This window comes from Microtus pennsylvanicus, chromosome 7 (genome assembly GCF_037038515.1).
Source record: "Microtus pennsylvanicus isolate mMicPen1 chromosome 7, mMicPen1.hap1, whole genome shotgun sequence".
Classification (NCBI taxonomy): domain Eukaryota; kingdom Metazoa; phylum Chordata; class Mammalia; order Rodentia; family Cricetidae; genus Microtus; species Microtus pennsylvanicus.
Window position 1 is genome coordinate 110173868 of NC_134585.1, and position 20248 is coordinate 110194115.

At 40.6% G+C, this 20248-nt stretch overlaps 1 protein-coding gene across 2 annotated transcripts in view; it reads left to right on the forward strand.

The window, feature by feature from the left end:
- Positions 1-20248, forward strand: part of Lrig2 (leucine rich repeats and immunoglobulin like domains 2) — a 51295-nt gene that overhangs the window by 26407 nt on the left and 4640 nt on the right. The window contains exons 10-17 of one of the 2 annotated variants that reach the window (XM_075981722.1): positions 997-1068; positions 1349-1417; positions 10480-10643; positions 12938-13258; positions 14747-15028; positions 15899-16348; positions 17343-17492; positions 18412-18699. In XM_075981722.1, coding sequence (XP_075837837.1) covers positions 997-1068; positions 1349-1417; positions 10480-10643; positions 12938-13258; positions 14747-15028; positions 15899-16348; positions 17343-17492; positions 18412-18699 — 1796 coding nt within the window. The remainder of the gene's footprint in view (positions 1-996; positions 1069-1348; positions 1418-10479; positions 10644-12937; positions 13259-14746; positions 15029-15898; positions 16349-17342; positions 17493-18411; positions 18700-20248) is intronic. The other variant, XM_075981723.1, reaches the window with a different exon arrangement.

Genomic DNA, 20248 nt, shown 5'->3' on the forward strand with positions numbered 1-20248 from the left:
AACTGTATTCTTTTAAACACCGCTTGGCCCATTTCTATCTAGCCTCTTCTAGGCTAGCTCTCGCACCTGGACTAGCCCATTTCTAATAATCTGCTGTAGCCCACGAGCTGGCTTACCAGGAATGATCTTAACCTGCGTCTGTCTGGAGTGGGAGAATCATGGCGACTCCTGACTCAGCTTCTTTCTCCCAGCCTTCTGTTCTGTTTACTCCTCCCACCTATGTTTTAACCTATGAGGACCAAGCAGTTTCTTTATTGCTTAACCAATGAAATCAACAGATTGATATATGACAATAAATGCTTTCAGAAAGTGTAGTTGAGCAGTAGTATGTTTAATCATGAGATATGTGGGGAATATGTCTAATAATAGGAGAAAATATTCTCCTATGAAGCATTTTACATCTTTTTGAGAAGGTTTTCTCCAAATATTTATACTTGTCTGAATGTCTTTAATATGACATTTTATTAAGGAGAGAAGTGGGGAATTTAACCTCATGTAGCAGTGGCAAAGTATCAGCAGTTTAGTGGATAGGATGACTGTTCAGAGGAGCTCAGAGGAGCTCTGAAATGTCGAGAGTTTTTATGTTGCGCTTTGCATTAATTAGTAAGTTCATAACTTTCTTTAAAATAAATGCTTGCTTTCATTAAGCCCCAATTCAGTGTGTATAGTTTTTTCTCTCAGTTATGTCTCAATAAAGCCATTAAAGGGGCTAAAGAGATGGCTCAGAGGTTAGGAATGTTTTCTATTCTTTCAGAGGACCTGAGTTTGGTTCTCAGCTCGTAACCACCTGTAACTTCCACTTGAAGGGGTCTGATGTCCTCTTCTGGCCTCCATAGACTCAGCACTCACATGAACATACCTCTACCCCACCATCTACACACAGACACATAATTAAAAGTAATTTAAAAATGTGTTACTAAGCCACACTATAAACTTTTAACTTAGTATACTTTGTATAGATAAATATTTAATTAATTTTATTTTATTTTATTTCAGAATCTTACAAGGAAACCAGATTAAGTCAATTACACAGAAAGCATTCATTGGTCTTGAATCCCTTGAGTATTTGTAAGTATTTCATATATATTTACTCACTGCAGAATCTTTGTGCTGGGTGTGGTGCCTGCCTTTAATCTCAGTCCTCAGGAGACAGAGGCAGGCAAATTTTCCTGAGTTTGAGGTCAGCCTGGTCTACATAGCAAGTTTAAAGCCAGACAGGGTTGCATACTGAGATTGCCTCAAAACAAAACAACTTTTGCTGTCCCTGGGAGGTGTACATGAACAATAAAGCATTTATGTAGCTTTACTATAGAGATGGCTACTGATTTTGCATTTCTCTTGATTTCAGAGATTTGAACAACAATGCTATAATGTCTATCCAAGAAAATGCTTTTTCTCAGACTCACTTAAAGGAACTGTAAGTATTTTTTTTTTCTCTTTTAATTATTAGTGCTTTTTGTATGTAAAGTACACCGTTTGTGTGCTTGGTGGAGACAGAGGCCAGAAGAGGTCATAAGATCCTCTGGAACTGGAGTTACAGATGATTGTGAACCACTATGTGGGTGCTAGGAATTGAACCTGGGTCTTCAGGCAGAGCAGACAATGTTCTTAATCACTGAGCATCTCTGTAGCTCTTCATTGTCTGTAAAGAAAGACGGTGACTCAGGTGTTTTCAGAAGCATGTAATTTAAGCAGGAGATCTAGAAGTGTTGATATTGAGTTGTTTCAGTGCTGGTGTCATTTAAAGATACCCGGCACTGAGCATGCCCGAGTGTGTGCTGCCTGTGCTCACAAGTAGGCATCCTTAGCACCACTCCTGGGCTCGAATGTGTACTTACTTTCTGGACTATCAGAAACATGTGTCTCCAGTTCTTACCTTGTGATTGGTTAAGGTGGGTAGCAGTGGATTTTGTTCTTTTACTTTGTGAAGTTGCTCTACGATTTTGAGTTACTAATTTTAATGTATTTAAACTACTAAAATGCTCAGCAATTTAAATATTACAGTAGAAAAAGATAGTATTTTATACTTTTTTCACACATATTTTTAAAGTAAAAATTTAAATGTGTAGTGTTTTGCCTACATGTATATCTGTGTACCATGTATGCTTCTGGTGCCTGTGGAGTCCAGAAGAAGGTGTCTTTTATGTATTTTTTAAAAATCATTTTATGTGTAAGTGCACCACGTACATGCATGTATGAGTTCAAGGAGGTCAGTCCTGCTGTCCTGGAACTCACTCTGTAGACCAGGCTGGCTCCGAACTCACAGAGATCCACCCTGCCAAGTGCTGGGATTAAAGATGTGCGCTACCACCACCTGGCACGATAAGAGTTCTTAACTGCTAAGTCATATCTCCAGCCCCTAAAATTGTTTTTTATTAGTTTAGAGATTTTTCTTTGTTAAGGGAGTTAGCTGGGAATTGTTATTAATTTAAACTGTGGTGTTGGAAAATCAATATTTTAAGCGCTTTGGCTAGTGGCTACTCAAAGGGCATGCAATAGAATCAGTTCATGACAAGTCAGTGATAAAAATAAAGAGAACACTTGTAGGAATTTGTACAACAATTTAATATAATTATGACATCTTTGTAGTTTGTAGTAATTTATAAAGGACTTAGTTTTGGGACAGTGACATGGTTCAGTGGATAATGGTGCCTGCCTTTAAGCCTTCAATCTTGAGTTTGATCCCAGGACCCACATGATGGAAGACCTGACTCCTGCAAGTTGCCCTCTGACTTCCACATAAGTGCATGACAAGTTGCTAGACACGATAGCACACACCTTTAATCCCAGCACTGGGGAGCTAGAAGCAGGCAGGATCCCTGAGTTTCACATCAGTCCGTTCTACATAGTGTGTTCCAGGGCAGTCAGGATCATGTAGAGAGACCCTGCCGTTGTCCACCATGCCCCTGAAAAGAATGTGGCATATGTGTATGCTACCCCCCACACAACATCTGTGCACACATATATGGTAGATAAACATTTAAACACATTTATTAAAGTACGGATTTGTAATAGGTTGGAAAATGTAAAAACTGGTTCTTACCACAGATTGAGATTTACTCCTGTCCTTATAACTTGTCACAGTAGACAAATTGCTTAGCTGGAGACTGACTGTTTGTTGTCAGGATGGGAGGAGTGGTTCCCTAGATCATGTGGAGATACAGTGAAATAACGGTTTAAAGAGACATTCGTTCTTCATCCATTGTATACTCGATTGGATCATGGTCTCTCTCTCTCTCTTTATAGACAGTTGGTTTGTTTTTATTTTATGTACATTGGTGTTTTGCCTACATATGTGTCTCTGTGAGGGTATCTGATCCCCTAGGCTAAATAGATAGGGATTGTTTTAGTTTAATGTGATCTTGTGTAGTCTAATGTTCAAACCTTGCCTTATTTTTGACAAATGTCTCAAGATAAATTTTATATAAAAGTCTACTTTCTGATTTCAGCTTCACTTTGGGATCACTTGGCTAACACTTTGAAAATTTTTTTTCTTTTGTAGTGCTAGATTCAAACCCAGAGCCAAGCAAATGCTCTAGCACTGATCTATCCCTAGCCTTTATGACTTTATAAAAAAATTTTGTATGTTGTATACTTGATGTGTAGGGTGGGGAGAGGCTTGTATGCTGTAGCATATGTGTAGAGGTCTGAGACAACTTTGTAGATTCTTGTCTTCTTCTACCTTTATCTATGGGTTCTGGTATCAAACTCAGGTCACCAGGCTTTCATGGCAACTATCTTTATCTACTTAATCATCGTGACAACTACCTGAGCCTCCCCCACCCCTTTTGGCTTAAAGAAGTTTATTTCAGTTATGGAGGCTGGGAAGTCTAAAACCAAGACACCAGAAGATTATGCCACTGTATCAGTTCTCTTCCTGGCTTGCAGATGCTTCTTTCCCCTCATTCTCAGATGGCAGAGAGTGTGGGCATGCACTCAGAACAGCAAGAGTGAGCAAGAGTAAGCCTCTTATGCTCTGAGCCCTATTTGTTTGTTTGCTTGTTTGTTTATATTTTGAAACAGGGTTTCACTCTTTAGCTGTCCTGCAACTTGCTTTGTAGACCAGTCTGGCCTTGAGCTCACAGAGATCTCCTTGCCTCTGCCTCCCAAGTGCTGGGATTAAAGACATGTGCCAACAATGCCCTGCTTGAGCCCTTTTTATATGGGCCCTCTGTCTTATGGTTTCTATTACTGTAAAGAGACACTGCGACATGGCAGCTCTTATAAAGGAAAACATTTAATTGGGGCTGGCTTACAGTTTCAAAGATTCAGTGTATTATCATCATGGCAGGACTTTGTACCATGCAGGCAGACATGGTGCTGGAGAAGGAGCTGAGAGTTCTACATCATGATCCACAGGCCGCACAAGGAGACTGTCACACTAGTTTGAGCATATAAGACTTCAAAGCCTGCCTCTACAGTGACACTTCTTTCAGCAAGGCCACATCTACTCCAACAAGGCCATACTTCCTAATAGTGCCACTCCCTATTAACTGAGCATTTAAGCACATGAGTTTATGGGGGGTCATAGCTATTCGAACCACCATAGTCTCATTATGTCGACCTGGCTGGCTTTGAATTCCTGGATTTAAGTGACCCTCTTGTATCAGCCTCCCAAGTAGCATGTTATAACACCCAACTCTTCCTGAAAATTCTTTATCTCTTTGCCTTATGAAAAGGGAAGCAATAAACTAATTTATGTGGTATGTTACCTGGAAAACGTCAATTAAGTGATACTAAACATTCTGTTGGTTAAAATACTTTGGAAGTTTTTTTCAAGTTCTTAGAAATTTGTTTATAGTTCTTGCTATCTGCTCTAGTGTTAGCAATCATAATTTTGAATTTTTTTTTTGCCACAGGAATAACTGCATAATAAAACAAGCTCTTAACCACATTTCCCATGAACCTCTTTGAAGCTGAAGCACTTTTGTATTGTATTGTTTGCAGAAACTTTCAGGAACACATCAGAGTAAAATATAATCATCTGTGATGACAAAGGTTCATGGAAAAGATTAGACAAGAACAGGTTTCTGATTACTTATAATAACCACATTGGTACTTATACCATTGCTCTCAGAGCTTGTAGAATTCTGATGAAGGAATTAGTGGAGTTATGAAATTATTATCCAAAGTTAAAGCAAGAATTAATTATGGGGGCTGGAGAGATGGCTCAGTGGTTAAGAGCCCTATCTGCTCTTCCAGAGGACCCTGCTTCACTTTCTAGCGCCCATATGGTAGTTGACAGCTGTCTGTAACTTTAGTCCTAGGGGATCCCATGCCCTTTTCTGACCTCTGAGGGTACCATGCATGCATTTGGTACATAGACATATATGTAGACAAAATACCCAAACACACACACACAAATAAAACACTTCAAAAATTAATTATGGGGCTTGAGCTTAATGGCGCCTGTCTTCAATCCCAACACTAAAGAAGGGGAGACAGTTGGATCTCTGAGTTCCAGGACAGCCTGGACTACCTAGTGAATTTTTTTTTAAGATTTATTTATTATGTATACAACATCCCTTCTGTGTATGCTTGCATGCCAGAAGAGTGCACCAGATCTCATTACAGATGGTTGTGAGCCACCATGTAGTTGCTGGGAATTGAACTCAGGACCTCTGGAAAAGCAGTCAGTGCTCTCAACCTCTAAGCCATCTCTCCAGCCCTACATAGTGAATTCTAGGTCAGTCAGGGCTACTTAGGAAGACCATTCATCAATAATAATAGTAATAGTAATAATAATAATATGATGATGATGACGATGATGACTGAACCAGTCAAGTTGCTGGTTCTTTACTGTTCTCTTTCCAGATTTAAGGAACTCATTTCTGTTTTTTCTTAGGCTTTCTATGACTTGGAACAACTTGGCAAACTATATCTTTAGGGGGGATATGATTGCTTTCCTCTATCTATAGAGCTCTCCAGAATTCAGAAACTTAGTGGGTATCATTATTTTCATGACAATATAGTTGTTATGTAAAGTGACTTGGATTGTATTCCCATTTAAGAGTACGTAATTGGAGAGTTTGACTAAAATATCATATTTGAGTGACATAAAGTCAGGTATGACTAGAGAGTTTTAAGGAACTCAGGTTGACCTTAAGACACCAATGTTTATAAGGCTCCTGGAAAAACTTAAAAGTTTTTCCTTATAAGTAAGCATGTTCTGGCTGTCCCACAAACTTCTGAGTATTTGGGGAGCCTTTAGGACAGAAGAACTATCTGAAGGTAAATCCTGGAGCTTATGTCTGGTGGCCAGTTCCTGACTTGGCTTCCTAACCTGCTGAGAAGCTTTGAAAACTTCCAGCAAAGCCAATTTAAAAAAGCCACGGTGGTCAAGCACTATTCTCACTGCACTATAAATAATGAGCCAAAGCTAATGAGAACTGGCTTTATTTTTAAACAAGAGTAAAGGGGAAGGAGTGGTTGTAGAGAGAGAATTGTTGTGTCCTTTGTGGTTTCTTTTTTTTTTTAAAGTTTTTTTTTTTTTATTGATAAAAGGAGAATAAAGAAAAGAAAAAAAAATTTCCACCTCCTCCCACCAGCCTCCCATTTCCCTCCCCCTCCTCCCACTCTTCTCCCCCTCCTCCCACCCCTCTCCCCTTCCCCCCACTCCTCTCCCCCTCCCATTCCAGTCCAAAGAGCTGTCAGGGTTCCCTGCCCTGTGGTAAGTCCTAGGTCCTCCCCCCTCCATCCATATCTAGGAAGGTGAACATCCAGACTGGCTAGGCTCCCACCAAGCCAGCACATTGTGTAGGATCAAAACCGCGTGCCATTGTCCTTGGCGTCTCATCAGCCCTCATTGTTCGCCATGTTCCGAGAGTCCAGTTTTATCCCATGCTTTTTTTTGGTAACAGTCCAGCTGTCCTTGGTGAGCTCCCAGTAGATCATCTCCACTGTCTCAGTGGGTGGGTGCACTCCTCGTGGTCCCGACATCTTTGCTCATGTTCTCACTCCTTCTGCTCCTCATTGGGACCTTGGGAGCTCAGTCCAGTGCTCCAGTGTGGGTCTCTGTCTCTATCTCTATCCATCGCCAGATGCAAGTTCTAGGATGATATGCAATATATTCGTCAGTATTGCTCTAGGGTAGGGTCATTTCAGGTTCCCTATCCTCAGCTGCCCAGGGAACTAACTGGGGACCTCAGCTTGGGCACCTGGGAGCCCCTCTAGGGTCAAGTCTCCTGCCCACCCTAAAGTGTGTCCCTTAACTAAGAATTGTGGTTCCGTGCTCCCCTATCCAACCTTCCTTTATCCCGATCCTCCTGTTTCCCCAAGTCCCCCCTCCTTCCCTTCTACCTTTTCTCTCCCCATCTCCCCTAACCCCCATCCCACCTCACCCCCAAGATCCCACTTTTCTCCCCGGCAATTTTGTCTACTTCCCTTATCCAAGAGGATAACTATATGTTTTTCCTTGGGTTCACCTTCTTACTTAGCTTCTTTAGATTCGCCTATTGTAGACTCCCCTTTGTGGTTTCTGTAGTGCAGATTTGTCAGTCTGTACTGAGTTCTCGGTCCTCTAGTTTGCTCTCGTACCTCTCGCCAGCTTTCTGAGATAATGTTTCCATTTATTCTCCAGCGTCCTGACTTGGTACATAAGGAAACAGCCTTCCCCCAAAGTTGTTAGTTGCATCAGGAGAGATGCTGTAATCGTAATCAGTCTTGTATAGCCTGCCTTCTTGCTTGTTGCTGGGTGGAAACTGGGGAAATGTGGAACTGATAGTTGCCAAGATTCATCCTAACTCTGAAGATGCTTTGAGACCAACATCTAAGAATCTTTGTAGTTAATCTTTTGTTGTTGTTTTTGTTTGTTGAGACAGGGTTTCTCTGTGTATCCCTGAGTGTCCTGGAACTCGCTCTGTAGACTAGGCTGGCCTTGAACCCAAAGATCTGCCTGTTTCTGCCTCCCACATGAAGGTGTGTGCCACCATGCTACTCTTTTCTGGATTTAGAAACTTGAGTTTACAGTTTGTTTTAGCCACTGAACCTTGTTTTTATTTTCATAGAAATGTGCCCCCATTATTAAGGGCTTATACCATCTAGTGATACATATATATATTTGCTAGTCTTGCACTTTATTGCCTTGACCACGTCAGGTCTTGACTGCATACTTGTGCAGTGGGTGCAGTTCCTTCTACTGCTACTTCTTGGTTTTCAGCTTCTCTTTGTGCTTGATAGATGGCACATAACTCTCATCTTGGGTCACAGGTCCAGGGGCTTTTATTTCTTGCCCTTATAGAATCTCCTGAGGTTTTCTTTTTAAGTCTGATTAATGGCAGTGAGGACACGGGCAGTGTATTTTTGGGCTACTAATATCTAGGAGAGCTGAGAGGGGGTTGGGGGCTGTTACCTTTTTAGTTATACAAAGCTGGGGCAGCTCCAGATTCTAGTCTACTATCTACACTAGGCACCACACTATAAATCTGCTAGGTCTTGATTTCTGTGTCTAAAAAATAGGGCAGACAATGCTTGTGTGGTTATATTACCTGTTTCCCTTTAAAAGAAGAAAAGAAAACCTTTATCAGGCAAGGGTAGTGACTCAGGCCTATAATCCTACCAGTTAGGAAGCTGAGACATGAGGACAACCTCAATTCAAGTACAGTTTTCTTCTCTCTCTCTCTCTCTCTCTCTCTCTCTCTCTTGCTTTCTACCCCTCTCACACCTACTTTGCCTACAAGAGCCTAACAGTGTATACGCACACACACAGTTTTCCCTGAAGTGTGTGAATATTATATAATAAAATATTAGCAAAAAGTATCTTTTATATGTAACTCTCAAGAGTATCACAAAGCGTGAGGAGGAACACCAAAAAGCATAGAAATTTTAATAAGTGCAGACTTAAAAATATTTTAAGGGTTGGGTAGATGGTTTAAAGAGGTAAAAACAGTTTCTAGGCTCCCAGGCTGATGACCTGAGTTGGATTCCCGGATCAGTGGAAGGAGTGACCCTCCATACATGTACTGTGGCATGATCCCCCTTCCCACCTAGTTAATAGAGATTTAAATCATGCACAAAGAATGAGTTGTAGTGTTCCCCAAATTGTTTGCTTTCTCTGCTAAGGGATCACGGAGAGAAAAACACTGATTCCTCAAAGGGATCTGTTTTATAGACAACATTTTTTAAAAGTGGCTCTTACTCTGAGTTGAAGTATATTGCCAGAGGGCTAAAGTGCTTTAAGTCTTGATGAAATAATTTGAAAATAGCAGTATACTTCCCACATAGAGCTCTTTCAGTGCTTCAAAATCTGTGACTAGCCTTGCCCACGATGTTTCAAGAATTTAAACGTCAGGAACATAAGCCCGGTACATGACTATCCACACCCCTTTCACCAGAATATACTAGTTACTCACCTTCTGACAGACTTACCCAATGCCCCTTGTTCTTTTCTCACCTTCACCTTTGCATCTCTGCACATATATAGTTTTTATGTAGACATTGTACATATAAGTCTTGTTTTCAGACCATCTAAAAGTTGTAAAGACATCGAGGGACTGGAGAGTTGGCTTGGCTGTGAAGAACACTTGGTGGTTTTGCAGGGAATTCAGGTTTGGTTCTCCGCACGCACATTTCATGCTCACAACCGTCTGTTTCTCCAGTTCCAGGGGATCTGATACTCTCTTCACCTCCTCAGACACCAGGCATATACACATAGTACATATACATGCAGGAAAAACATTCAACACATATTAAAATAAAAAATTATAGATGTTATGATACTTTATTTCTGAATAGCTTTGCATGTATTTTCTAAAACCAGGGACATTTTTTACATAGCTACAATGTCATTTTCATACTCAATGAAATTAACATTTACAAAATTATATCTAGAAGATTGCTTATCTTCAAATTTTTCCAATATCGGAAATATCACCCTGACTGGATATGCAGCTTAGGTGGTAAAGTGCTTTCCTAGCATGCCTAAGAAACTCTAGGTTTAGTTCCCAGTTAAGCCAGATGTGGTGTTGCACAACCGTAAATCCTAGCATTTGGGATGTGGAGGCAAAAGGACTGGAAGTTAAATGTCATCCCTGTGTAGTGAACTCAAAGCCATCCTGGAATATATGAGTCCCCATCTCCAGCAAACAAACCAAACACACAGAAGTATATACACATGCATATAATATATACACATGTATATCCCTCCCTGTTTAGAACCCCTACCCCCAAACAAGAATCGTGTCGGTAGGTGTCATTGTGTATTTCTGAGATTCTAAGTTCGAGGCCAGCCTGCGTAACTCTTGTCTCATAACAAACATGCATGCATGAAATGACTCTTTACTTGTCTTTAATCTAAAATGATTCTCTTGTCCTTCAGTCTTTTTTGATGTATTTCATAACACTGACATGTAATTAAGGCTGTTTGTTTTCTTACAATTAGGTGAACTTTTTTTGCTATACATAAATGTGTAGCAAAGTTATACTGGAGAAACTAGAGTAAAGCTAAAATGAAAGGTTCTTTTCCTTGTTTTCTTTCTGCAGTGTTCTGAACACAAACACTTTGCTCTGCGATTGTCATTTGAAGTGGCTGCTTCAGTGGCTGGTGGATAACAACTTTCACCATTCTGTGAATGTCAGCTGTGCGCATCCTGAGTGGTTAGCAGGGCAAAGCATCCTGAATGTGGACCTGAGAGATTTTGTCTGTGGTTTGTATTTCTGTTTTCAAGTTTTTAAATTTCTCTTAACTATTGTAACAACAAAATAAAGGAGATGAACAAAAACAAAACAAACAAACAAAAACCCACCCCCAGATGGCTTTCGAGAGCCCATCTTATGCCCCTGTGGTGTTGCTCTCTGTCCTTTGCAAATACAGGATACATTTTGTATTCTTTGACTTAGTGTTTTATAAATGGTTGTTTTCCTCACTGTTCTTGTTTGTCTTTATAATGCAGGGACCCTCTCAGTGCTCCCTTCTCACTGGCTTTATTTGAGAGGAATTGTTAACTTGAGGATAAGACTTCAGGATTTTTAATTATTAACTTTAGAAGTAAGACTTCTGAATCATTATGTATTTTTTTTCTACGAGAAGACTTTTAGTAGATTTTGAAAAGAACCAACAAGACAAATTTTGAAAATGCAATAGTTTATGTGGCCATCAGCAATGTTATAATTTTAAGTATATAACATTATGTGTTTCTAATCATCAATTTCATTTTTTGGATGCAGTTTTTGGTAAAAGGACAGACAACTTGGGATAGTCAGTCCTCTCCACTGGGAGTGTTGAGGGATCATGTCATTAGGCTTGATGGAAACTCTTTTACCCACTGAGACATTTCCCTGACCCAAATGCAATTTCTTTTCTTTTTTTAATTCATCTATATTTTATGTATGTAGGTGTTTTGCCTGCATGCATGTCTGTGTACTATGTGTGTGCAGTGCCCAGGAGGCCATAAGAGGACATCACATCCTCCAGAACTGGAGTTGCAGAAGGTTGTTAGCTCTAATGTGCTGGGAGCTGAACCTGGGTCCTTTGCTAGAATACCTGGTGTTCTTAACTGCTCTTGTTAACTGCTCTCGAGCCCCTTTATGCAATTTCTTAGGGCTCAAAGTGACAGCATATCTTTGAGACAGTAGAGACAGTCATAGACAGTATGTTCAGATAGTATGTCCTGAATATAACATTTATGACTTCAAGAATAAATTTTTATTTTTTTTCTCAACTTGGAAAGTTTTTTTTTTAATAATTAAATCTTCTTTACAGTGGATTGAATTCTGCTTACACTGTCATACTTTGAATTTTACTTAGTTTTAAATGTAAGGCATACTATATGTTTTTGAGACAGGGTTTCACTGTGTAACTCTATCTGGTCTCGAATTCACTATGCAGACCAGACTAGCTTGGCCTGGAACTCAGACATTTGCCTGCCTCTGCTTCACAAGGGTTGAGATTAGTGGTGTGTGCCACCGGTCTGCCTCATACCATATGTTTTATACTATCCCACTTACACCTTTGAAGGCACGATGGAATGTTACATGGTAAAGATACTGGTTCAGGATTTCTCTAGCAGCTTCTCTGAATCCATAGTGCACTCACCAGTCCTAAACCAGTTTTCACTTGTGAATTTATCCTGTTTGAATTCTTCACTATTTAATGTCAAAGCTATGTACAAAGTACTTTCAAGTCATGTATTTATTAGTAGTTTCCTTGAAAAAGTAAGTTACTGTTCCCATTTTCTGTATTTTACAGAACTGACAATGGTTATCATAAACATTTTGTATATATATCATTATATATGGAACATAAATACATTGTGTGTACATACATGGTATGGTAGAATTAGAATTTACCTTGAAATTCTTACATAAGGTTTTTCTCCACATCTATCCCCACTCATTGGTAATGCTTAGGAAATGGATAGTAAGCATCTAAGAGTCCTGAGGGATGGTAGAAAGAGTACTGGATGCTGACATCCAGAACTTGGGTTCCAGCCCACCTTCTGTCACTGCCTAATGCCTTTGAACAAACTGTTTAACTGGAGTTTACTTTTCTCACCTTAAACAAGGGATTAGATAGGATTGGAGAGATGGCTCAGCAGTTAAGAGCACTGACTACTCTTCCTGAGGACCCAGGTTCAATTCCCGGCACCTACCATGGCAGCTAACAACTGACTATAACTCCAAGATATGACACCTTCACACAGATATACAGGCAGGCAAAGTACCAATGCAAACAAAATAAAAATAAATAAATTATAGTTCCAGGACAGGCTCTAAAGCTACAGAGAAACCCTGTCTTGAAAAATCAAAATGAAATATATAAATAAATAAATTATTGAAAAAACAAAGCAAATAAAAAACCAACAACAAGGGATTTAAGCTCTTTATAGTCTCCTTCAATCTTAACCCCTGTGAATGAAGCTTTTAGTTTTACAGTATTTGTTTTAAAATTGAATCTGAAGTAAAAATAACTGACTTGGCCACTTGCATTTATTCCCTTTAGATGATTTTCTGAAGCCTCAGATGAGGACACATCCTGAAAGCACAGTTGCTTTGCGAGGTGCTAATGTGACTCTGACGTGCACTGCGGTGAGCAGCAGTGATTCACCCATGTCTACTGTGTGGCGCAAGGACAGTGAAATCCTCTATGACGTGGATATTGAGAATTTTGTTCGCTATCGGCAGCAGGCTGAAGAAGCTCTGGAATACACTAGTGTCCTGCACCTCTTCAATGTGAACTTCACAGACGAAGGGAAATACCAGTGTATTGTCACTAACCACTTTGGCTCTAATTATTCACAGAAAGCCAAACTGACTGTGAATGGTAAGGAATTGTGCTACTTGACTTTTGAAATACTTTCTTTTTTGCTTATTTGTATAATTTTGGAATATATGCTATGACTGTCTGGCCTATCTGGCCATGCTGATGGGCAAGTATACTTGGAAGTACTTTTCACACCTAAATTATAAGTCACTTGACCAAGAAAATTAGGTCACACCCCACATTTGGGGGAACTCTCAGTGTTATTTTCTCTTGGTTGTGGCATATGGCAGGGGTGGACTTTTGGGTTACCCCCCTACCTGCTGTCCTGTACTCTTTGCCCCAGGAGATGCTTTACTCCTACTTCTGTTTCTCCTGAAGACATTCTTTTGATGGTCTTCATTTTCTTTCCAAAACCACAATTATTTGAAAACCATGAATTCTTTTCTGATATGCTAGCTGTGTCCTCTATACTCAAGAGTGTTTAGGACATCTCCAGATCCAGTGGTCTCCATAGTTCCCCGATATGGCCTTAATGATTTTGAAAATAAAGCTCTCCTAGTAGTTATAAGAAAAGTTTTCCAAAGCAACTTAGTTTATTGTCTATGAGAACTGAGTAACTACAGCATTTTAGGCTGTGAGCAACCAAAAGATATATTTGTGTCCTGTTCCTGTTTCTGTTTTGAATTTCTAGCTTTTAAAAAAAGATTTTATTTTATTATTTTATGTGTGTGAGTGGTTTGCCTTCATGTATGTCTGTACCACATGCATGCCTGATGGCCATGAAGGCCTGAAGACAGCATTGGATCTCCTGAGACTAAAGTAACAGACAGTTGTGAACTGCCATCTGGGTGCTGGGAATTGAGCCCAAGTCCTACAAATGCTCTTAACTACTGAGGTAACTCTCCAGCTCTGAACCCTGCTCCAGTGTTTCTTAAATGAGATTTTTAAAAATATTTATTTATTATGTATAGTGTTCTGTCTGTATGTCTGTCTGCAGGCCAGAAGATGGCACCATATCTTATTATGGTTGTTTGTGAGTCACCATATGGTTCCTGGGAATTGAACACAGGACTTCTGGAAGAGCAGCCAGTGTTCTTAACTGCTGAGCCATCTCTCCAGCCCCCTTAAGTTAGATTTTTAAAAGCATAATTAAAACCAAACAAACAAACAAAAAAATCCCATGGTTCTCTTCACACTTGTTAATATTAGATTGGGAAGTCTCATTTAACTTTCTAAGTGAAAGAGTAGTATTAAATATCAAGTTCTAAACTGATATTCAGGAAAGACTTTGACTTTCTGACTTCCTTCTCATCAGCATGGTCACTAGGCGTGGTGTGTACTCTAGAAATACAGTGCTACTGTGCTCCACACATTCAGGTGCTGGTGAGAAAGATGCTTTTAGAAGCTGGGTTCATTGGCAGTCCAGAGAATATGTTTTCTCAAAGAAATGAAGCATTTTACATCAGAATTTCACCTGTTAGATTATTAGATTTGTGTGCTTGTGCGTGTTTTCCTTTTGCCTACTTTCTCTGCAATTTTTTTGAACAGAGATGCCATCTTTTCTAAAAACTCCTATGGATCTAACCATTCGCACTGGTGCCATGGCCAGATTAGAATGTGCTGCAGAAGGACACCCTGCACCTCAGATTTCCTGGCAGAAAGACGGTGGTACTGACTTTCCTGCAGCCCGAGAAAGACGAATGCATGTCATGCCCGAGGATGATGTCTTCTTCATTGCCAACGTGAAGATAGAAGACATGGGCATCTACAGCTGCATGGCACAGAATATCGCAGGCGGCCTCTCAGCAAATGCCTCACTCACTGTGTTAGGTATGCTTACTTTGTCAGGACCACTGCTTTACTGGAGCCTCTGAGAGCTGCTTGGACGTTTTGATGTGATTTTTTTTTTTTAACTTTTTGTTGTTGTTTTGTTGTTTTTTTTTTTTGTTTTTTTTGAGACAGGGCTTCTCTGTGTAGCCTTGATTGTCCTGGAACATACTCTGTAGACCAGGCTGATCAAAGAGATCTGCCTCCTCCTACCTCCTAAGTGCTGGGATTAATGGTATACACCACTTCTACCTGGCTAAAACATGTTTTTTAATGTATGCCTTGAATCCAAGGCAGTTCAGGTCTCTGTTTTCTTAGATACAAAGTTTTGTGGGGTCATTTCTTCCTCCTTCTCCCCCACTACCCCCATAGCCCAGGAAAACTCTATAACTCCTGAGAACTCACTATGTGTTACAGGTGAGCCACTCTGATCTGACTGTTAAAAAACCTTTAAAAGAAGTGTGTTAACTTGAGGGCTGAGGCAGAAGGATCAAGAGCTTGGTTATGTTGATAACATGTCTTAAAAACAGTAGAAATCCCAGCACTAATGGCTAGTAGCCCTGGCTTGTGTGTGCCAGGCCAGTGCTGTACTGAGCTAGCATCCCAACCCTGCTTTTCTTTCTCTTAGAGACAGGTCTTGCTAATTTGCTGAAATGGCTGTAAACTTGTAATCCTTTTGCTTTGGCCTCCTGAGTAGAGGGTTTACAGCCATGCATCATCATAACCAGTTCATAATTAGATTTTTTTCTTTTTTGAGGCTTTTGTGTTTCTGAAACATTAACTGTTAATCTTCATAAAACCACATATTTCATCATACTCTTAATAGTCTTAGGGTATCAATTTCCTAACATAGTATTTTTAACTTCCTATTAGAGACACCCTCGTTTGTTAGACCTCTGGAGGACAAGACCATCACTCGAGGTGAAACGGCAGTATTGCAGTGCATAGCTGGAGGGAGTCCTGCTCCTCGCCTCAATTGGACCAAAGATGATGGGCCGCTCTTAGTAACAGAACGACACTTCTTTGCTGCAGCCAATCAGCTTCTCATCATTGTAGATGCTGGGCTAGAAGATGCTGGAAAATATACCTGCATTATGTCTAATACCCTTGGGACAGAACGAGGACATATTTACTTAAATGTCATTTCATCCCCCAATTGTGACTCTTCTCAGAATAGCATTGGACATGAGGATGATGGTTGGACCACAGTTGGCATTGTCATCATTGTTGTGGTCTGCTGTGTCGTCGGCACTTCTCTGATCTGGGTCATTGTTATTTATCATATGAGAAGGAAAAATGAAGACTACAGTATCACAAATACAGGTAAGTGGCACCCAGATGACACATGGCGTATTCTTAGGATTGTAGGATTTAGTAAAAAATAAAAAAGCTGAGTACTGTGATTGATTACTTGCTAAGAGATGTAAGGAACTTTTTCTGATGAAAATAACCTATCTGGGGAAAAATTTGTAAGAATTTGTATATACTATATATACTTCCCCCTAAATTTAGCTCTTAAAATTGTATTACAGGCATGGTTTCCTTGTTCTTGTGGGGTTTTTGTTGTTTTGGTCTTTTGATTTTTTGAGACAGGTTTTCTTTGTGTATCCCTGACTATCATCACTTGATCTCTAGACCAGGCTGGCCTTAAACTCAGAGATCTACTTGCCTCTGCCCCCAGAGTGTTGGGATTAAAGGTGTGCACCACCGTGCCCAGTTTGTTCTTTTCTTTTGAGAGGATCTCAGTGTATGGTCCTGGCTGACCTGGAACTACAGACTGACATTGAGTTTGCAGTGATCCTCTGCTTCCTCCTCCTGTGTGCTGGCATGGTATTACAGGTGTGGTGAACCATGCCTAGCTGATACATATATCTTTCTATAGAGCCTAAGGTTCATTTCCACCATAGTTTGTTTTAGGGGAGAGTTGAACCCTTGTGTGTAACTAGGTCTTTTACCCAGGGTCTGCAAGAGAAGCAAGCCAGGTAGAGAGATTGTTAAAGTGTAGCTGTAGATAAGATTTTAGCGTTTAGTTTTTTGTTTTTCCTTTTGTTAACCGCTCACCCCCAACCCCCCGCTGGTACTTCTGGGAGTGAACCCATAGCCTGTATGTTAGGCAAACCAAGTCATACTTCTAAAATGAAACTCTGAGAAGAACATTAGTTTAAAAAATTATGTTAAGGGAATATGACGAGCTATTGGGGTCCCAAGTCCATACCGTTTTCCAGGACAGTGTCAAAGTAGAACATATTTATAAAATTGCCTTCTGAATGTTGACTTCAACTGCCTGAGTTTGAGAGTTACAGATGTCTCTTTACAGAGGAGCTTAATTTGCCTGCAGACATTCCCAGCTATTTGTCTTCCCAAGGAACACTGTCTGAACCACAGGAAGGCTACAGCAACTCTGAGGCAGGCAGTCATCAGCAACTTATGCCTCCTGCCAACGGATACATACACAAAGGCACTGACGGTAGGCACTTCACTGTTCGCAGTTACACTTTCAGCCTGTTCTAGGGTTTATTGTTCAGTGTAGTTTTCTTATTAGCCTGAGGCAGTATTTTAAGGTAAAATACTTAGAACATTTAACTTCATGCAACATGGAATGAAAATTGACTATAAAGTCTTAACCAGAGGAGGCCATCTTAAAAACAAAACATGTTACCCTTAAACAGGAATTGAAGGACACAGCCGAGGCTCTTGTATCTCTGTCATCACAAGAAGAGGATGTTTTAGAAACTCTTTTCAAGTGTTTCTTGCCCTTGTAGAGATGAGCATCCTTCAGATAGCATCCAAAGGACATTAGGTTCTCCTCCTGACAGGTAGATACTCAGTAAAATATGACTCTCAGCCTATAATGGAGAACTTCAAAGGGCTGTCCCCTAGTAAAGTGACTAGAGCCTCCTCTTGCCCTTCCCCCCTCACTTCTGTAGAAGGTGACAGACCCAGGAAGGTGGATTTGACTAGGGATAATGTGAGAAGTTACTGTTGATTGACTCATAAAAGTAACATGGGCTCTCATGCCATGCTTTCGTTTGCTCAAGCCAAGCTGTATCTCAGAGCACAGGTTCAGGCCTGTCTTAAAGCCCAGGGTTGGAGTTTAGTCTCTGTAGGCTAGACAGAGATTTAACATTAGAATTCAAGAGCTTGGGCTCTGAAGCCGGAATGCCTAGGTGCACGTTTCAGCTCTTCCTCCTGTAGTGGAGAGAGAACTGTATCTGCTCCATGGGGATGCTGTAAGGAAAAAGTGAGTTAATTCGCATAAGGACCTTGAAATCTCACCTGGTTTATAAAGTAAGTGTGTAGTAAACGTTACAACTGTAGAAGAAAGTTGATTATGACAAAACTCTACCTTAACAGAAAAGCATATGGGTTCTTTCCCATCTTATTAGGTGGCACTGGTACCCGGGTGATCTGTTCAGATTGTTATGACAATGCCAACATCTACTCGAGGACCCGAGAATACTGTCCATACACCTATATTGCTGAGGAGGATGTTCTGGATCAGACTCTGTCCAGCCTCATGGTTCAGATGCCCAAAGAGACATTTTTATCACATCCTCCCCAAGATGCTGCTACTCTGGAGAGTCTGATACCATCAACAGAGAGAGAGCTTTCTGCCTTTCCCACCAACCATGAGAGGATGACTGAGAAGCTTCCCTTCTCGCAGATGAGCAGTGGTAATGGATGCTTTTGTTCCTTTCTGAACTTTTGATTTCACTTTCACCTGATCTGCCTTTCTGTTCTATCGTAGTACACTCATTTCATAGGAAACAAATTAGTATACTAGAATAATTGTCATTGTTAGCTAGTGTCAACTGAGGTCTTTACTTATCTTCATTTAAATAATGGAGATATGAAGTGCTACACATACAGCATGAAAAACCTAACGTGTTTTGTTTGCCCTTCTGTCAGGCAAGCAATCACAGCACCATATACCTAGCTTTTGTCAGCAAAACAGAGCTCTTTCTAGACCAATCAGCTGTCACTTCCTCTCAGAGGAAGAACATGGGGAATGGGGCACAGGGCAGTAATTGCAAGGTTGTTGTGAGGAAGGCCACTTGTTGGTTTCTGGCTGCTCAGCCCCAAAATAATCACAAAGAAACTATTATTTAAATCACTGCTTGGCCCATTAGCTCTAGCTTCTTCTTGGCTAACTCTTACATACTAATTTAACTCATTTCTAGTAATCTGTATATCGCCACAAGACTGTGGCTTACCGGCGTCTGCCCAGTAGGGCTATATGGCTTCTCTCTAACTCCTCCTCCTTTCTCCCAGCATTCAGTTTAATTTTCTCCACCTAGCTAAGTTCTGCCCTGCTATAGGTTCAAAGCAGTTTCTTTATTCATTAATGATAATCACAACATACAGAGGGGAATCCCACATCACAGGGTCACACAGGAAGGTATAGTGTTTTTTCAGGTTTTATGTGGAGTTAGTTACCATGTCTGGGCGCCACTCTGTAGTAGGGAGCTGCGGTGGGCTGCATTCCCGCCCAGCTCCGCACAGCTAGCTTTACCCGAAATAATTACACAGAAACTGTATTCTTTTAAACACTGCTTGGTCCATTAGCTCTAGCCTCTTACTGGCTAGCTCTCAAATCTAGATTAACCCATTTCTAATAATCTGTGTAGCACCACAAAGTGGTGTCTTACCAGGAAAGATTCAGCATGTCTGACCTGGTGGCTGGATCCATGGTGTCTGCCTGACTCGGCTTTCTTTTTCCCAGAATTCTGTTCTGTCTACTCCACCTACCTAATTTTCTGTCCTATCAAAGGCCAAGCAGTTTCTTTGTTAATTAACCAATGAAAGCAACAGATAGACAAATGACCTTAACCAAAAGACAGATGACCCTTCTCCATCAGATAGCTAGCAGGTTTTCATCCTGGTCTGATAAATACAGCTATTTATTATAACCCGATAAGCCCCACCTTAGGGAGGTATTTTCTTAGTTGAGATTCCCTCTAATGACTTCAGCCTGTGTCAAGTTGACATGAAATTAGCCAACCCAGTTTTTTTGTTTTGTTTTGTTTTGTTTGTTTGTTTTCGAGACAGGGTTTCTCCATAGCTTTTGGTTCCTGTCCTGGAACTAGCTCTTGTAGACCAGGCTGGCCTCGAACTCAGAGATCCGCCTGCCTCTGCCTCCCTAGTGCTGGGATTAAAGGCGTGCGCCACCACCGCCCGGCTGCCAACACAGTTTTTAAAGCAGAAAAGCCACTAAATTAGCAG